General features: G+C 48.9%; 3 protein-coding genes across 3 annotated transcripts; 2 read left to right on the top strand and 1 right to left on the bottom strand.

The window, feature by feature from the left end:
- The first annotated feature begins 4,975 nt into the window (after positions 1-4,975).
- ARHGEF39 (Rho guanine nucleotide exchange factor 39) lies at positions 4,976-8,514 on the top strand. The gene is made up of 9 exons (XM_068974229.1): positions 4,976-5,113; positions 5,254-5,348; positions 5,735-5,855; positions 6,112-6,230; positions 6,802-6,872; positions 7,122-7,250; positions 7,423-7,652; positions 7,904-7,992; positions 8,176-8,514. The coding sequence occupies exons 1-9, from the start codon at positions 4,976-4,978 to the stop codon at positions 8,189-8,191; spliced, it is 1,008 nt and encodes a 335-aa protein (XP_068830330.1). The 3' UTR covers positions 8,192-8,514.
- Positions 8,515-8,832: 318 nt separating this feature from the next.
- On the bottom strand, positions 8,833-11,311 carry CCDC107 (coiled-coil domain containing 107). Its single transcript, XM_068974354.1, has 6 exons — positions 11,186-11,311; positions 10,942-11,096; positions 9,553-9,613; positions 9,374-9,464; positions 9,164-9,276; positions 8,833-9,080 (listed from the first exon to the last, which is right to left on the bottom strand). Exons 1-6 carry the CDS (start codon positions 11,289-11,291, stop codon positions 8,833-8,835), a joined length of 774 nt encoding a protein of 257 aa, XP_068830455.1. The 5' UTR covers positions 11,292-11,311.
- Positions 11,312-16,856: 5,545 nt separating this feature from the next.
- On the top strand, positions 16,857-17,811 carry SIT1 (signaling threshold regulating transmembrane adaptor 1). The gene is made up of 5 exons (XM_068974733.1): positions 16,857-16,934; positions 17,053-17,188; positions 17,276-17,334; positions 17,428-17,489; positions 17,578-17,811. Exons 1-5 carry the CDS (start codon positions 16,886-16,888, stop codon positions 17,809-17,811), a joined length of 540 nt encoding a protein of 179 aa, XP_068830834.1. The 5' UTR covers positions 16,857-16,885.
- The last annotated feature ends 1,687 nt before the right edge of the window (positions 17,812-19,498 follow it).

Here is a 19,498-nt window from a genome sequence, read left to right as displayed (position 1 = left end):
TGCTTCTGACTTCACATGGCCTTCTCTTGTCCATGCGTCTTCTACTGGCTGTCGCTTTTTTTTTTGACGGGTAAGGAGATTTATTTAGAAGGAACACACTCCACAGAGTGTGGGCCGTCTCAGAACGTGAAAGCAGCCCTGGCTGTCTCTTATAGGAACACTTATCATTGGATTTAGGGCCCACCAGGATAATCCAGGATGATCTTAAGATTCTTAATTTAACTGCATCTACAAAAACCCTTTTTCCAAATGGGGTGACATTCACAGGTTTGAAGGGTTAGGACATGGACTTATCTTTATGGGGGTCACCATTTAGCCCACTGTACCATCAGCTGTTTTGGAACTGAACACACAGGGTGATGTGTTGGAGACCTTCGTGCCTTCTGCCTATCTCTCACTTCATGTAGGCAATTTCATCTATTCCCATGGCTTCTGTAAACTCATGACAGCCAAGTATCCCCAGGTTGGACTCTGCTCATTTCAGATATGTAACCACCTACCTAATGGGTGTCCCCACATGGATCTCCCACAAGTATCTCAAATTCAACAGGCCTCTAGCCAAATTCCTCTGTCCCCAAAACTACTTCTTCCACCCTCTACCAAGTGGTGTGAGTCAGAAACCTGGTACCATCTTTTCTTTAATTTTTTCCTTCACCTCTGACATTGTTATCAAGCCCTACGGATTCTACCTTCTAAACTTTTCATCCTTGTGTTTCATCCTAATCTACACTTCGATCACCTCTTACCTGGATAACTGCAGCTGCCTCCTAATGGGTCTTGCTGAGTCCAGCTAGCCAGGGTGATCTCTCTAAAATGCACATATCATCTCACTCTCTACTTAAGACCTTTGAATATCTCCCGTTGCCCTTAGGATAAAGTCCATAGTATTTGACATGGCCTTCAGAGGCCTGCCGTTGCCTTGTTTTCCTTGATGGGTTTGAACCTAGGTGGGGCCAATCAGAATGAAGCTCTGTGTTTCCAGTATTTGATGACTGAGGGAACTCACTTTCACTTTGTCCAAACATGGATAAGGAAGCAGACAACCTTTGAAACTGCGGGCAGCCACCTTGTAACGCGAACGGAAGCCAGCCTTAAGATGAAGATAAAACCATGAAAGACAGAGGAACTGTGGAAAGCAGTCCTTGGGGCTAAACTAACCCTAGAGCCTGTATCTGGACTTTTCAGTTACATGAGCCAATAAATTATTGTTAAGCCACTTTGAATTGATTATTTGTGACATAGTCTTACTGATATAAATTCCCTCTATAGCCTGTGTCTATGTCTCCAGTCTCCTTTCTCATCATACGTACCTTTGCAATCTGTGCTCCAGTCTTACTAAACTTCTAGCAGTTTCTTGAATGCATCACGTGTGTGTGTGTGTTTTATCTCTAATCCCTTATCCATGCTATTTTTCTGTCTACCTCACCCACACTGCCAGCTCTGCCTAGTGAAGTTTTGTTCTGTTTATTCTCCTGGCATCCTTCAGTTCACGTTACTTCCTCTGAGAAGCCTCCCTGACCCCTAGATTAGGGTCAGTCCCTTCCTCCTGCATGCTTAGAAGCCTGTATTTCCTTTGTAATGTGTATCTCACTTTATGGTGACTCCTTACCATGTCTGTCGTGCTGGACTAAAAGCATTCATAAGGGCATGGGTCACATTTCTCTTACTCCCCATCTTCATGCCTAGCATAGAACTTGATGCATGAGAGGCATTTAATATTTTTTAAATATTGATTTATTTGGCTGCTTTGGGTCTCAGTTGCAGCACGTGGGATCTTTGTTGCCCCTTGTAGGATCTTTCGTTGGGATCCATGAACTCTCTAGTTTTGGTGTGCAGGCTTTGCAGTTGCGGTGCTCAGGTTTAGTTGCCCTGCAGCATGTGGGATTTTAGTTCCCCAACCAGGGATCAAACCCACGTCTCCTGCATTGCATGGTGGATTTTTAACCACTGGACCACCAGGGAAGTCCCAAGGCATTTGATTTTTGTGGAATGACTGGTGGTTATTGTTTAAAGCATCCTGAGAGCTTCTCTAGCAGCCAGTTGAAAGCAGACGTTAAGGGTAATTAAGTGATAGAGGGAAAAAAAATTTTTTTTTTTTTTTGGCTGTGCCACACAGCTTACAGAATCTTAGTTCCCTGACCAAGGATTGAACCGGGCTCCAGCAGTAAAAGCGCTGAGTCCTAACCACTGGACTGCCAAAGAATCACCTTCACTCCTTTATTTTTATTTTTTTAAATAAAGAAAAAATATATATATATTTTTAAGAATAGACTTCCCCAGTGGTCTAGTGGTTAAGACTCCACCTTCCAATGAGGGGGATGTGGGTTCAATCCTTGGTTTGGGAACTAAGATCCCACATGCCACAGGATTTTATTTTTAAAAATAAATTTTAAAGGATAGGTTGTTGGCTGCCCTCTGATCCTCTTCTTTGTCCCCTGCCCCTTCCTTTAGCTTTAGGGGAGACTGTGGGTGGAATCAGTTCCAGGCAGACTATGCTGTGCCTGACTTGCTCTGTGAGACGCTTGGTCCCCAGGGAATCAGTTGTCTCCAAGGGTCCTCAGTGTGTCTTGCTCGGCTTTGCCCTCCTCTGCCTCAACAGTTGAATGATTTCCCCACCTGAGCTCTCAGTTGACTCTATTCCCATCTCCTCTTCCATCCACCTAAAGTACACTCACACACTGGCAGGACACCCAGACACCCTCATCACCGACTGTGCCCCCAGGGGTTATGCTCTGTTCTCATCACCTGGGCTCATGGTGATGCCAGTTATCGTGAGATGACCTGTCCCCTTCCACCCTGCAGCTCTTGGTGTGGACTGTCCGACATTCACCTGAGGCAGTCTAACCAGTGTTCCACCTATATGGTATCACCAGTTCCCCTGTGACTTGTCCAAGGTACAGTCTGACCCAAACTCTCTTACCTCCACCAAGCCCTTCAAGTTGTTTTTCCCTGATCTAAGTCCAGCATTTCTCTTTCCTCAGAATTCTTAGAATGTCAGAGAGCTAGAGGTGACCTCAGAACCCTGACAATACCCTGGTCTTTGGCTTTGGGCCTGGATTCCTATGAGTCCTCAGTGGTAGTAATGGGGCCTAAGGTTTCTAACTAACATTGTGGTTTTTAATAGCACTTTCCCCCCCCCTAATTTACATAGTAACACATGCATGCTCAAGCAGAAAACTTGGGAAAAGCAAAAAAGTATAAGGAAATTTTAAAAATCACCCTTTTAATCCCATTCACCCCTTTAACCTTAGTGATCCAGTACCTCTTACAGCTTAGGTGCTTAAAAAATATTTGTTGAATGAATTACCTTTGGTCTCATCACCCAGAGATAAAAACCACAACTACCTTTCGATTGTTTATCCTTCCAGTCATATATTTTGTTGTTCAGTTGCTTAGTTATGTCTGACTCTGCGACCCCATGGATTGCAGCACACCAGGCTTCCCTGATTATACCTAAATAGATCGTATTATACAGTTTTATGGCCTGCTTTTTTCCTCTTGGAAATATACTATGTGTTTCCCAAAATTAATGGCTTTTTTACATCATCTTCAATGCTTTCATATTATTCCTTCAAATGGCTGTACCATAATTTTCCTAGCTAATTCTCTACCATTGGGCATTTAAGTGACTTCCAGTTTTCTGTTGTTACAAACATTTTGCCACCCATCCTAGTATTTATATTTTTGTCCTCATATCTGCTTTTTAGGATGCATTACTAGAAGTGGAATTGCTGGGTCATAAGAGTAGGCACATTTTAAGATATCTCATACATACTGACAAAATGGCACTGCTAATTTACCCTCCAGGGCTATTGCCAGTTTTCCAAAAGACCTAACTAAGTAAGGAAAATATAGTACCTTTTAACTCTGACTAGGTAACACAGATTAATCAGCTCCAAGCTTTTACCTTTGGCCAGAATTACAGCAATTCCAACCCACCACGTTAGTTACTGACATTTGCTGATGGGAAGCTAACTGGCTATCGGGCTTTGGATCAGTATGAAAGGAGAAGACGAGTTAGTGACTTAAAACCGAGGAACTTTTGTCCAGCGGCCAAAATATTCAAAACCTGGTGACCCGTGAGGATTCTTAATGATGAAAGACTGGGGACAGCTGGACCCCAGCGTTTGGCACGGGTCCACGACAGAAGCTCAATTCTACAGGTGGGACACTGCGACCTTGCCAGTGTCTAAACTCCCAAGTATCCTGACTCAAAGTCCAGGCTGATGTCCCAACTTCAGTTCAGTTCAGTCGCTCAGTCGTGTCCGACTCTTTGTGACCCCATGATGCAGCACGCCAGGCCTCCCTATCCATCACCAACTCCCGGAGTTCACTCAAACTCACATCCGTCGAGTCGGTGATGCCATCCAGCCATCTCATTCTCTGTTGTCCCCTTTTCCTCCTGCCCCCAATTCCTCCCAGCATCAGTCTTTTCCAACGAGTCAACTCTTCGCATGAGGTGGCCAAAGTATTGGAGTTTCAGCCTCAGCATCAGTCCTTCCAAAGAACACCCAGGGCTGACCTTCAGAATGGGCTGGTTGGATCTCCTTGCAGTCCAAGGGACTCTCAAGAGTTTTCTCCAACACCACAGTTCAAAAGCATCAATTCTTTCAGTTTTCTTGACAGTCCAACTCTCACATCCATACATGACCACTGGAAAAACCATAGCCTTGACTAGACGGGCCTTTGTTGGCAAAATAATGTCTCTGCTCCAACTTAGTTCCACTCAAAGGAGGGCCACCCACTTGCTGCACCCTGTCCGGCCCTGGCTGGAGCAGCCTACCTGTAGCGCCTCGCTGGCGCCGACCTGATGCAGTTTAGCGAGCCGCTGCGCATGCCCTCGCCTGCGCACAGCCTCCAGGCGCCAGGGGGCGCACTCCCCTCAAGGGCCCGCCCCAGCAGCCCCGCCCCCGGGTCCGTTTGGATTTGAATCTCCTGCGGGCTGCGTCCGGAAGTGGCAACCCCTCAGTCCGGCATGGAGAGCCCGGCCCCCGGTTCCCGGTGCCCGGTGCAAGAGCAGCGTGCCCGTTGGGAGCGGAAACGCGCCTGCACTGCCCGGGAGCTGCTGGAGACAGAGCGGCGCTACCAGGAACAGCTGGGGCTGGTGGCCACGGTGCGAACCCCACAGTCTCCCTTAGGGGGGCGGGGACCCCAGGGAGTGGGAGGGTGCCTACTAGGTCGGTGACCTAGCGGCGCCTTGGCACCAGCCTCCTCTTTCTGCGGACTACGTACCGGTATTCTCTCCTTCCGCAGTACTTCGTGGCAATTTTGAGAGCCAAAGGCACCCTGCGACCACCAGAGCGCCAGGCCCTCTTTGGTGCTTGGGAACTCATTTACGGCGCCAGCCAGTGAGTAGAAGGGAAGTGGGGATAGAGGAGGAGGGAGACCTGGTTTCTGGCAGTGCAGAGAACTCAATGTAGAGGAGATCCGGATTCGCATCCAGAGTCTGCCAGTTACCTCCCCTGTGGTCTTGGCCCAGTGCCTTAATCTGCCCCAGTTCTCCAGCCACTTGCTGTTCAGTCGCTAAATCGTGTGGGAATCTTTGCGATCCCACGGACTACAGCACGCCAGGCTCCCCTTCCTTCACCATCTCCGAGTTTGCTCAGATTCATATCCACTGAGTCTCCTCCCACAAAATGGGGCCGTACTACCTCCGGAGCAGGGTTAGGAGAATTAAGAGAGGTGGTGCTTGAGTAGTTCTTGGGCTGCTCTTTTATTGTCCTGACCCACACAGAGAGCTGCTTCCCTACCTCGAAGGAGGGCGCTGGGGACAGGGGTTGGAGGGCTTCTGCAACCACCTGGAGCTCTACACCCAATTTGCTGCCAATGTTGAGAGGTCCCGGACCATCCTGCAGGTAACCTGGTAACTTCAAATCCTTCCCCTCGTCCTTTGTACATTTCCTCTTTATCTGGAGACCCAAACTTCATTCATATTGTTCCTGCATTTATAGAGCCCTGTAGGTGCCCAGCCCTATGTTAAGTTTCCAGTAGGGAGATGGGGTTCTCTCAGGAGCATACAGCTTCCTGAGGGCCTGGGATGTGTACACAGAAGAATGCAATATAAGGAGGCGGCTTCTTTCCCTGCTGCCAACCCTTTCCTCATCATTCTAGGAGCAACTAAAGAAGAACAAACATTTCCGGAGATTTGTACGACTTCAGGAAGGTCGCCCTGAGTTTGGGGGCCTTCAGCTCCAGGACCTGCTCCCTCTGCCTCTGCAGAGGCTCCAGCAGTACGTGAACTCACCCTGACTCAGCTAACTTCCTTACAATTCTGCGTCTGTACGATGGCTGCTCTCAATCTTTGTGGGATTTCATGGGATCTGTCCCACTGTCTCTCTCCTGGGACAAACTGCTCCTCAAAGTTTTCTGCCAGTGTAAATGTGAACCCACTGGAGTACCTGGGCTGTGCAGCCTCAGGCCCTTAGCTGGGATTGTTTAACTGACTTAGCTGAAGTGAGGGGTCTGTGATAAGGCTAGTAATAAGGTTTTTGAAGATGAAAGGCTTAGAATTTGTCCCTGGGAATGAGTTAAGAACTTATAGTCAGTTGTTTGTAGCATCCTCCTTAGGTTGATTAACTTTCACCTTGGGATCTAGTCTGCCTCCCTGACTCTTCAGTGTGGGATGGAAGAGGGCCATATGGAATGAACCTGGATCTGAGTCCCAGATGGAAGAGGGGGATAAAACAGCCACAGGCAGGTCTTTCCTGGTTCCCCAGCTGAAGTTTGTACAGGGGGTGATCTGTGCCAGGCAGAGAAAATTGTACCCAGCTCTACTTTCCCCTCATAGACTTCTAATTTCAGGTATGAGAATCTTGCTGTTGCTTTGGCTGAAAACACAGGCCCCAACAGCCCTGAACACAAACAGCTCACAAGTATGTTCTTGCTCTTCCACAGCATTTCTTGGAGATTGCTTCTGTTCCCTTTCTGGTTCTGATCTCCAACCATGTATGATATGCCCCAATCTTCCAATGATGTGTATACAATGTTCCTATTGCCCTACCTCTACTCTTCAAGAAATTAGATTCTGACCCTAGTCCTGTCTGTATTAGCCTGTCTTTCACCACCACCATTCACCCAAAGTCAAAGTTGTGCTGGGAGTGGGGCATGGAATATCATTCTAGGGGCTGCCCAGCTGATAAGTGAGACTGCCCAGAGAGTTTACACCATCGGTCAGAAACAGAAGAATGAACAGCATCTCCAGCGCATCCAGGCTCTGCTCAGTGGACGGCAAGCAAAGGGGCTTATCTCAGGTAGTCCATGGGCATGCTTCTCCTCAATCTGCAAACTGCCCTTTTCTCACCCCCATCCTCTCTATTGCCAGCACATACCACCTGCCTCCCATTTTCTCAGCCTCCCTTTCCTTTTATTCTGTGGGTTGTAGTCCTGAAGCTGCACCAGAATAACGGATCTCCCACCTCTCAGGTCGCTGGTTCCTACGTCAGGGATGGCTATTGGTGGTGCCTCCCCGAGGGGAGCCTCAGCCCCGAATGTTCTTCCTCTTCTCTGATGCACTCCTCCTGGCCAAGCCTCGACCCCCATTGCATCTGCTGCAGAGTGGCACCTTTGCCTGCCGGGCCCTCTACCCAATGGCCGAGTGTCAACTCCACAGGGTCTTTGGCCACTCAGGAGGCCCTTGTGGTGGACTGCTCAGCGTAAGTAACAGGCAAGAGCCCTTGGCAGGGTAGGAAGGGCCCAAGATATACCAAGTGCCTGCGCACCACTCATCTCCTTGGCCTAAGCCCCCCTCATAGGAACTGAGCCACCTGCATTCAGAGCATACCAGGGCTTGGGGTTCATACCTGGTTCTCACTTCAGGCCTAAATCACTGCCATGGAAATAGCAAGGCCTTTGGCTTAAGGCTGGACCTTTCTGAGCCATGTGCTAAGAGGTGATCTCTCTTTAGCTGTCCTTTCCCCATGAGAAGCTACTGCTTATGTCCACAGACCAGGAGGAGCTGTCGCACTGGTACCACAGTCTGACTTTGGCCATCAGGTAAGTTGTTTTCCCTCAGGAAGAGTGCTGTGGTGAGGCCCAGGAGCTGGAGATGGCACTTCTGAGCCTATTTCCTGTCTGGAACCCACCCCCACCCCCCAAGCACGCCCCTGTCCAACACCCCAGGTGATTTTGTCAGAATAGAGTGCTCATTCCAGTGCCTGAACTGTTTTCTCTCCACAGCAGCCAGAAGAACTAGAGGAATCTTACAAATTCCAGAGTCCAGGATACTGTGGGGATAGGTCAGCATCAGGGGTACAAAGGAATCTTACTAACAAAACAGACTCTTCATGGTTTGAGAAGAATCATTTTGTGTTTGCCTGAGACCAAGACACACCATGTCCTTTGACCAGCTCTTAAAGAATCAGGACTTCAAGTCCGACTCAGCTGAATCAGCTCTGCCAATACAGAGGAGGGGATTTGGGACTGATAGGTATGGTGCTGTGTCTGTGGACAGCTGTTTATCTATCAAGTTTGCAGCTTTGCAAGTGTGGCTGTTTTTATGTTGTATATAGTTTCTATAATTTATTTCCCCACCGGATTTTAGTAAAGTTTTTTCTTTTTTGGAGAAGCCATTTTGTCTCAGCTATGCAATATGAAAAAAGGGATTTTTGTGCCCTTAAGGCTGGCACCACTGTGGCCTCAGGAATACAAATAGAAGAACTGGAGCTCCCTCTATCTTCTTGGCTCCTGCACTGGAAGGCGGCCTCTTTATGTCCTAATAAGGGAAGCTTTTCAAGAAGGCCTGGTTGTTCTTAGGCACCTAGTAAGGGGGTGTGTGTGTGTGTGTGTGTCCGTGTGTGTCCAGCTGGAATGGAAAAAGTACACAGGAGCATCCAGTCACAGGAACAGACTCTGTTTTACTAAACCATCGACTGTTTTTCCTTCTTTCCAATGGAGGCTGTGACTGAGGCCCTGCGCTGCAGACTTCCTACATCTTCTCCTTAGTGCGGGCTCCATTTCCCTGGGAGGAGTTAAGTTCCTTGTCCCTGTGTTCCAATTTAGGGGCTCCTCCCAGGCCTGATTGTCACCAGCCTCTTCCTCATCCTCCTCGATACAGAAGTCCTCGGGAAAGGGTATGCTGGCCTCTGTGAAGGGGGAGATCAGGCATATTCCAGTTTCAGAGGCTTTGTCTCTACCTCCAGCAGACTCTCACCTCCCAACCCTGTACCTGGTTCTGGAACCTCCACACCCTTGTTCGGTTTACTGTCTTGTAACAGCTGGTGGATGGTCTGTAGCTTCATGTGCAGAAGCTCCTGCTGGGCTCCAGCCAGGGTAGTCACACTGCAGATATGTCCATTCAGAGGCTGCCCAATCTCTGTCCCCACCTCTTCCACCTACCACAAGCTCTCTCTAGCCACAGGGTCATTGCTCTCCTTACCGCTCAAAAAGGGGGTCCAGCTGGGCCATCAGACTGTTCAGGTGTTGCTCTGTCTGGACAAGCTGTTGTGTCAGCTGCGCCAGCTGTTGCTCTGGGGATATGGGAGAAAAGAGCAACGGTTACTTACTTTTCTGCTGTCCCTTAATCCCCCACCAAGCACAGACCTCTGCAAAACCCACCTGACTGCAATGAATCCTTGCCTGCCTCCTCTTGGAGAACAGCAGCCTCATCTTTCCCCTGCTGTGGAAAAAGGCAAGGGGGATACTGCAGCAACAAGGACCTCAATAACCTCAGTCTCCAAAGCCAGATAAAGGCCAAGGATAATTTCAGATAGACAAAGCTGGTGGGTTTTTTTTTTACTCTCAGAGAATCACAATCATATCTATTACAGCTCCTCACTCAGGACAGAAAGCAATGTCAGTACACCCCATGAGTGGTTGCTATTCAATCTACTAAAATACCTCTAGGAAGGAGAAACTCTATTGTTTGATAAAGCTCTGGTTTAGTTTATACACAAATCCAGACACAGTCCATCGCTGTCTTCTTTCCATGGTGCTGAGCAGAGCCTTCCCAAATCTTTTCAACATGACAGCCCCTCAGGAATTTGAAGGCAACGGTCGTACTCCCTGTCTTCTCTGATTTAATAGCACCAATGTTTTTCAGTCAGTGCTCATTTGACATGGTTTTCTCTGGGTGCTTTACTCTGGTTTAAGAGATGGCATTACCGACTCAATGGTCATGAGTTTGAGCAAACTCTGGGAGATGGTGAAGGACAGGGAAGCCTGACACGCTGCAGTCCATGAGGTCGCAGAGTCAGACACAACTTAGTGACTGAACCACAACAATGCTCTTAAAACAGTGCGCTTGAGAATTAAGTTTCTTTCAAGCTATACTTGGGTCCAAGAATAAATTTATCAATCCTTGTTAAATTTCACCATTAAATTCAGCCCCTCATCCTAGCCTGTTAAGTCTACTATGGATCATGATTAGCTAGCCCTCCTAGTTTCATGTCGTCTCTAAATTGGCTCAGTCCTCTATTTCCCAACGTGAGTGATAGGGCAAGAGAAAGCCCTGGGAGGTACTACTTTCCATTTCAACAGTTTTAATCCAACAAAATGTACTGTCAGTTCACATTTCAGGGCCTCCTTCCCGAGGATAACTTGAGACTGCTTAGTTCCTTGAACTCTTAAAAACTCTGGCTACAGTAATCAACTGCTCGTGCCAAGCCCGGAAACTCACTAGGAACCACCCTTACTATAGTATACACATTTCCTGGGTTCAAATCTTAGGGCCACCAGTTACTATCTCTGAGTGACCTTGAGCAAGTGACAACCTCTTCACTAGATTGTTGGAAGGATTAAATGTGATGGTTACTATTTAAAATTAACCAAGGACCCTTCACATCCATTACCTCGCTGGATGCTTTAACTAACCCCATCATGTTGGAAAGTCAGGGAACTCCTGTCTTCATTTTACAGAATGTCGGGAAAACGTGTCTCGTTCTTGGTACCATGGCGCCCTCATCGAGATTCAGGGCCGGGGCATCCCCACCTCTGGTCGTCCCGCACCTGCAAACACTTGTACAGCACAAAAGCCACGGCGGCCGCGGTGTAGAGCGCCCCCAAGGGCAGCGCCCCGGACCGAGCCCGCTCGCGCTGGTTCTTGGACAGCGGCGACTGCCGCCGGGGTTCCGCGGCCCCAGGGCCGACCTGGCCGGCGTCGCCTGAGGAGGAGGGCAGAGGCGAGTCAGTACAGCTGGGGTTTGGGGCCCAGGGGCAGTCCCAGCCTCCCTCCAGCAGCCCTCGCTGGTACCTGGGTGTGCCCGGTGGTCGGGGCTGCGGCCGTCTCCGAGCACCTCGGGCAGCGCAGACACAAGCAGCAGCCCCAGCGTACCCGCGAGCGACACCACGCTCGCCATAGCAGGCCAACACCGGGTGAACGCCAGACGCCGGCGTTTCCGGACGCACCGGTGCACGCGCACGCAGGCGCGTCCCCCAGCTACTCCCACTCCGGGCCTCCCAGGGAGGTCACGCCCACCTAGCGTGTGGGCGGGGCCAGGTCTTATTTGCATAGGACTGTGGGCTTAGCTGAGTTCATTTGTGAAACTAGTTCATTTCTTATCTCTATATGGGTATTCTGTTAGCCAGAATGTCTCCAGAAGACTACATTCTTAGAAGGTTATACAGGGAAGTGGTTTTTATGTGCCACGCCACCAATCTCCTCACCCTAACTAGAAAATAAATTTCCTCCTCGAGCTATAAAGGGTTTGAACGCGCAGGTAGAAACGAGGTTCGTGCTGAAGGCCTGTTTCCTAGGCTACATACGGAGGACTAGTTCCTTGTTTGCGCCTAGGGGAAAGTCCCCGGACCTTGGGCAGAGAGTGCCACGTGCCCCTGCACGTAGACTTCCCCCGCTTCTCACGACTAATCCCGCTAAGAAGCGATCCTACCCTGGGGGTAGGGAAGCCGAGCGGCGTGTTGCGGGTGTGTCATCCGTCAGCTTCTGATAGTTACGCAGGCAGTGCGCCTCCACGCGCACCAACCTCACGGGGCTCATTCTCAGCGCGGCTGCTTTTGCATTTTATTTAGTAAAGCGCGTCTCATTTTAACTTGAGACAACAAAATAACATTAACTGTCTCTGGGACGTTTCGAAGTCACTCTGTTTCTGCACAGTTAACATCTATATACAACTTTCAGATCTCACTTTCCTCCTGTATGTGCGTGTTCCCTTCGTAAGTGGAAGTGAAAGTCACTCAGTCGTGTCTGACTCTGCGACCCCATGGACTATATACAGAACCCTTAACTTCTGGCTTATTCATTAGTGCAGCTATTGTACTTTCTTCAAACTACTATTGTATGTCAATTATATTTCAATAAACCATTTAAATTACTTAAAATTAATAAGCTAACATTAATTACAAAAAGCAAAACACAGCTAGATTGTAAATTTCATGAGAGCAGGGGCCATATCTCTTTTTCTTTACCATGTCATTCCTATAGCCTAGCACAGCACCTGATGCTAGCCGGCACTCAATGGATCCTTGTTGAATGAAATTAATGTGTTCAAAACGACCCAACAGGTAAATATAATTACAGTTTTTAAAGAATAAGAAAACTAAGGTTCAGGGAGGTTAAGTTTGTAATCAGGTAAGAGGCTGGCAGAGATTTCAACCCTTTTCTGTCTGTCTGCATAAGATCTGCCACTCATCACCACCCATCCAGTCTCTCCTGCTCCTTCTCCAGTCAGAGGTGAGTAATCGTTCTCCTTTCCACACTGTCTTTTAATTGTCTAGGATACAGAAGGCCCTATTCCTAATTAGACCAAGAACTCTTTGAGGGAAGAAACCATTTCCCACTCACATTTGTATCTCCAGACCTTGGCATATAAGCAAACAATCAGTATGTATGTATTAAACAAATGAGGTATCAGTTCAGTTCAGTCGCTCAGTCGTGTCCGACTCTTTGCGACCCCATGAATTGCAGCACGCCAGGCCTCCCTGTCCATCACCATCTCCCGGAACTCACTCAGACTCATGTCCATCGAGTCCATGATGCCATCCAGCCATCTCATCCTCTGTCGTCCCCTTCTCCTCCTGCCCCCAATCCCTCCCAGCATCAGAGTCTTTTCCAATGAGTCAACTCTTTGCATGAGGTGGCCAAAGTACTCGAGCTTTAGCTTTATCATCATTCCTTCCAAAGAAATCCCAGGGCTGATCTCCTTCAGAATGGACTGGTTGGATCTCCTTGCAGTCCAAGGGACTCTCAAGAGTCTTCTCCAACACCACAGTTCAAAAGCATCAATTCTTTGGCGCTCAGCCTTCTTCACAGTCCAACTCTCACATCCATACATGACCACAGGAAAAACCATAGCCTTGACTAGACAGACCTTAGTCAGCAAAGTAATGTCTCTGCTTTTGAATATACTATCTATAACGGACTTTTGTACTCAGAGGGAGAGGGAGAGGGTGGGATGATTTTGGAGAATGGCATTCTATCATGTATACTATCATGTAAGAATTGAATTGCCAGTCTATGTCTGACTCAGGATACAGCATGCTTGGGGTTGGTGCATGGGGATGACTCACTGAGATGTTATGGGGAGGGAGGTGGGAGGGGGGTTCATGTTTGGGAACACATGTAAAAATTAAAGATTTTAAAATTAAAAAAAAAATAAAAAAAAAAAAAAAAGAATATACTATCTAGGTTGGTCATAACTTTTCTTCCAATGAGGTATAGGTGTGTTAAATAAATGAATGAAATACAGGTATATCTTTTTGTCCTTCCAGAAAGGGAGTGGGCAGGGCAGAGAGAGACCCTCACTCAGGACAGTTGTCCTGTCTGGTGGAATACCCAGAGGCAACCTGGCTTGGCAGTCTAAACCCTGACACTAAGCCAGTTGACATAATCAATGTAAACAAGTGATTCAGGCCGGTTGTAATATGATAAATGGCCCCCAGCTGATTGTTGCCTTTAGGGAATTCGGGCCCACTATTGCTTCTGATTTTTTTCCAATAGATCAGTGAATCGGGATTTCAAAAAACTGGAACTCTAGTTTTTAAAGGTTGACAATGAATCAGTGGCATATGAGTGAGAGTCGCCTCAGTCATGTCCAACTCTTTGCGACCCCATGGACTATAGCCTACCAGGCTCCTCTGTCCATGGAATTCTCCAGGCAAGAATACTGGAAGGGGTTGCCATTTCCTTCTCCAGTGCATGAAAGTGAAAAGTGAAACTGAAGCCGCTCAGTTGTGTTCAACTCTTAGCGACCCCATGGACCGCAGCCTACCAAGCTCCTCCCATGGGATTTTCCAGGCAATCATGACAATATAAAAAGAGTTAAAATTGAATTTACATTACAGAACAAGAAAGGGTAATGAATTTCTTGGCTACATTATTGTGTTTTTTGAGAAAGGGGTAAAAAACTTGTACCTACATAGTTAGCTGAGTAATTAATAACTCTAATTTCTTTTTCTAAAGTTAACTTCTGAAAATTTGTCAAAAATAATTTTGGCATATTCATATTCAATAGAGAATATAGCTACATTTGTCAATTTCCACCCATAGTTGATTAAAGAATACCTTTTTTAATTTTCATTTCAATAAAGTTTCTTTCATATGAAGCAACAGACATACAAATGGGAAAAGAAAGTCTTAAACAAAGGGATGTTTGGCAGAGATTCATAAAAATTCCACTTCGCAGTAAATTCCAGACATTTTCAATATAAAAAATAACTAAGTGGTCACCTAGAATGACAGAATTAAACTACTCAAGCTCAGTTTATTTGACTTTTCAATCACTGTGCTATCATTGTTTGTTTTTAAATCTATTGGTTAGATGCAGGAATATGTAATACCATAGGCGTTGGACACAGAAATTGTGCCCAAACCAAAGAACAATTAAAAACTGTTAAGAACTAATTCTGGATATAAACACATGTAGCTCAACCTTGTGTCAGGAGCCAGCTGTATACCTAGGATTATACAGCTGTATAACTAGGATTCTACAGATTAACTTCCATGCAGATTATAATATATACATAAAAAAAAAACACACACATTTATTTGGCTGTACCAGGTCTTAGCTGCAGCATTCAAACTCTTAGTTGCAGAATGTGAAATCTAGTTTCACCAGGGATGGAACCTGAGCCCCCTGCATTGGAAGCATGGAGTCTTAACCACTGGACCACCAGGGAAGTTGTGGATTATCATATTTTTAAAGAGTAAGTAACACAAATGTGCTAATTTGAAGTTTCAGTTGTGTCCAACTCTGTGACCCCATGGACTGCAACACACCAGGGCCTCCCTGTCCATCACCAACTCCCAGAGCTTACTCAAACTCATGTCCATCGAATCAGTGATGCCATTCAACCACCTCATCTTCTGTTGTCCCCTTCTCCTCCCGCCCTCAATCTTTCCCAGCATCAGGTCTTTTCAGATGAGTCAGTTCTTTGCATCAGGTGACCAAAGTATTGCAGTTTCAGCTTCAGCATCAGTCCTTCCCATGAATTTTACATATTTGAAATCTGAATTTTACATAGTATTAAAACTCATCAGTAACCACAACAATTTAGAACATGTATCTACAAAATACTTTTCAGAGGGGTTCCCTGATGGTCCAGTAGTTCAGAATCAGCCTTGCAATGCAGGGGTATCAGTTCGATCCTTGGTCAGGAAGATGCCAGCGGAGCAACTACGCCAGCGCACCACAACTACTGAGCCCTCGCTCTAGAGCCCGAGAGCTGCAACTGCAGAAGCCCCTCAGAGCCTGTGCTCTGGCAGCAAGAGAAGGAACCGCACTGAGGAGCCTGAGCAACACATTTAGATAAAGACCCTGTGCTGCAACGAAGACCCAGCACAGCCAAAAAATAATTTAAAATACATTTTTCAGAAAGGAATATTTTATCATTGATTTTTTTTTTTTTTTTTTAGAATTGCTGGAACATGGTGATAATGAAAAGGACACTGACTTTTAGTGAGTTTTGTTTTTAAATTCTTTACAAACAATACCCTCTTATTGCTTAGAGTGGCAGGACCTCTGCTACCATCCCCACCCCAGGCACACTGCTACAATGATTTTAAATCTTTGGAAAAAAAAAAAAAATCATATGGGCCAGACAAAACAGATCTCTGACCTCTGGTCTGTTTATATTTGGAACTTAGAATCCTTCTTCTCACATCAGTAGCCTCCCATGTGGCTGGGCTGTTTCTGGGCGGGGCAGGTACTTGGCTGCTCCCTGGAGTGAACAAGTGCAAACACTGGGCTGGTTCCCAGGACAGGACTGGGGCAGAGGTTTCTTTACTTCAACTGACTTTTGAGGTTTACAGTTCTTAGGGACAGCTTGGATGAAGTGGACCAGAGGAGGGAGTCAAGCTTCTTCTATCCTCTAAATCTATTACTATTATACCAGTAATAATAACAATAACAAAAGTCATTCTTAACCCCTGTCCCTTGGTTGTGGGGCAGCCTCCGCATGTGGTGGGACTGTAGGCAGAAGGGGGCCTCCTCATCCCATTTTCACTTTTGTAGCATGCCCATTGAGGATTATGTCCTCCCTCTCATTCTGTCAAGGGACTCAGTGCTGGAGGGAAAAGGCAGACACCCTGGGGCAGAAAGTAATCTCCATCATAAGGCCTGGCTTGTCTTGTAGGTCCTGCCTCATGCCACTTCTGCCTGACTTGGGGTCTTCATGAGCTCAGGTGCCCAGTGTTCCGTAAACTCAGGCCTGCCTCTTCTGACTGAAATGGGTACAGGGGAAGGGTGGGGGTGGGGCGGAAGCTTAAGAGCTACTGGGTGGCGCAGGTGCAGGCACAGGGCGGTGTCTTTGTTCTTTAACTCATCCCTCCCCTCCCCCTTGCTCCCCTCCCCCTTCCTCCCCGGAAATCAGCGACTTTGCCACCACCGGTATTGGAGATGCTGAGCTGTGGGGGTCAGGCCCAGAGAGGGGTGGGAATAAACGGGGTTGCCACAGCTGTCAGATCATAAATCAGGCTGATCCTTTGGCTCAGGGCAGGATGCCTGCAGCATGCGGATTCTGCAATTGCACGGATCAGCTATTGCCCGGTGAGTTGGGCGGGGCAGGGGCAGGGGGAGGGGTCACGTGGCCCCATGTTCCACTTGCTGGGCCCTGGAGGGTTAGGCTGGGCAGTAACACTGCCTCCCCACTCTCTCACACCCACAGGAATCCCCTCTGTGACCAAGGGCTGGGGGCTGTGGGCCCTCTCAGGGGCTGTGACCCTGCTGCTCCTCATCTCACTGGCTGTGCACTTGTTCCAGTGGACCAGTGGCCGGAGCAGGAGCCATCCGGGACATGGATGGTGAGTAGGGGGCAAGAAAGATGGGCTGATGGAGAGTTCCCCCCTTACCAACAAGTCATCTCTCATCCTCTAAACTCTGTGTTGCAGCCCTGGGGAGTCTGTGGAAGACGTCCCTCTGTATGGGAACCTGCATTATCTGCAGACAGGTAGGAAGCTGGCCAAGGGGAGGGGTGCAAGTGGCCAGGTCCTGGGTGCAGGGGGAAGAACTAGACGTGACAAGGCTCCTGTTCCCTGCCCAGGACGGCTGTCTCAGGAACCAGGGCCAGACCCACAGGATTCAGAGCCTGGAGGCCCTGCCAGGGTGAGTCAGTTGTGGCTGAAGAGGGGAGGGCAGGTAATGGGGGATTTCTCAAGGGTCCCGTGAGCTTCTAACAGCCTTGCATCTCCAGGCTGCAGAGGAAGTGATGTGCTATACCAGCCTGCAACTGCGGCCTCCTCAGGGCCGAGTGCCCAGCCCTGGAAGCCCCATCAAGTACTCGGAGGTGGTGCTGGACTCCGAGCCAAAGCCCCAGGCCTCAGACCCTGAGCCAGAGCTCTACGCCTCAGTGTGTGCCCAGGGGCGCAGAGCCCGAGCTTCCTTTCCAGACCAGGCCTATGCCAACAGCCATCCTGCACCCAGCTGAGACAGGGGGCTGTTGCATTGGTTACTGCTATCCCGTCTGGGGCCATGACTGTTTGCCAACCACCCCCTGAAGACAGGCAGCCCTTCCTCAGTCACAGGACTGATGGTCCCTGAATTTCCTATCTGAGCTGTGAGGGAGACCTCTCAGAGGAATGGCAGGCCCCGTTTTTTGAGGATGGCGGAAGAAAAGGCAGTGGCCTCTCCCTCCACCTCTTTTTCCCCCCTCTATCTGTTCCTCTCAACCCCCAAGCTCCAGATCCTTCCCATTCCACACCTTTTAGTCTACCCCTGACACCTCCGTGTCTCCTCAGACACCGGAAGTGGGCAGTAGGGGAGGGGTAAAGAGTCTGCAAGGTCAGTGAGGGGTATCCTCCTCAGGAGCCCACAGGCTGGACGGGTCCTGGAATCCGGTGACCTGAGAAAGCCAAGCCTGGTCTCTGACTTGAGAAGCCTAGCAGAACACCAGTCTCCATCCTGCCGCCTCTGTCATGTGCCAAAGTTTTTAAATAAAACTTCTGAAAAAAGTGTTTCGATTTGACCTAGAGAGTGATGCACACCTGCAACAGGCCCCACGTGGTGGGCATGTGAAATCTGCTCTCTGCGCAGAGCACTTCTGGGAGCATCTACCTGGGAAAGAGGGGCTCCAGCATCAATGATGCAGGGGTGGGTGTTACAGGTGAGGGCCGGAGTCCAGTTACTAGACCGTCCCCAGGATTTGCACACAGAGCCTCTCCACTCCCATCACCTGGGGTCTTCAAACTTCCCAGCCTCTGACCTACTTGCCCAGGGCCATCACCCACGACCTGAGGTCTGGGCCATTCCCCCTTCAGCCTTTGTCGATCTCCTGACAGACTTTACTGAGGTTTGAACGGAAAAGAGGGAGAAGCTGAGGCTTTTACTTCCAAACTTCTCTCCTTTACACCTAGAGTCCCAGAGAAAACCACAGAGTAGGTTTTTTAGGGTTCCTGGACCTCTGAGGACCCCAACCTGGGCCTCCCCAGAAGAGGTCCCGGTCGCGGTTAACAGCAGGCAGCTGGGGCTGCGTAGGAGGGAAGGTGGCTTTAGGGGCGGGTACCGGACGTGGGGAACCGCCGGCAGTGGGATGTGGGGTTCTGAGAGCTGCTGTGCTAAAGACGACATAATTAATGCGCCCGAGGCCCGGGAGACATGAGACCGTGACCTTGGAAGATGCAAGGGCTGGGGTCCAGCCAACCTCCTGGGACAAGCCGGGAACCGCGGCGGAGGCCTCAAGCGCCTTCGATCCAGGCCGCAAACCTCGGCCCCTAGACACCTTCTCCTCACGGGATTCACACAGCGCCCACGGTCTCGGCTCGCTCAGAACTAAGCCCGGAGCGCCCCCTCCCGACGCGACGCGGCCTCGCCACCACCTCTGCTCAGGCCTATGGCATCTCGGCCCACAGCATGCTGGGAGATGTAGTCCCGACCGTGCGGGACTGCCCTTCCGAGTCTCTCCCGGGACTCCGCGGAGCTCTGGCCATGCGGTCTCAGAGAGGCGGCCGTCCTTCTGAAGCTGGGTGGTGTTTGAACTTTGTTCTCCTTCCAGTTGCCAAAGCCTGGATCCTCTCTGCCTTCTCTTTCTTCTACAACTCTTGGATTTTTCTTACCTTCTCATCTCGCTTATCACCGAGGCTCGTGCCCTAGCCTAGGTCCTCGTGCCTGAACGCCAG

The sequence above is a fragment of the Capricornis sumatraensis genome, chromosome 6, assembly GCF_032405125.1.
Source record: "Capricornis sumatraensis isolate serow.1 chromosome 6, serow.2, whole genome shotgun sequence".
Classification (NCBI taxonomy): Eukaryota; Metazoa; Chordata; class Mammalia; order Artiodactyla; family Bovidae; genus Capricornis; species Capricornis sumatraensis.
This window is presented reverse-complemented; position numbering and strand designations above follow the sequence as displayed.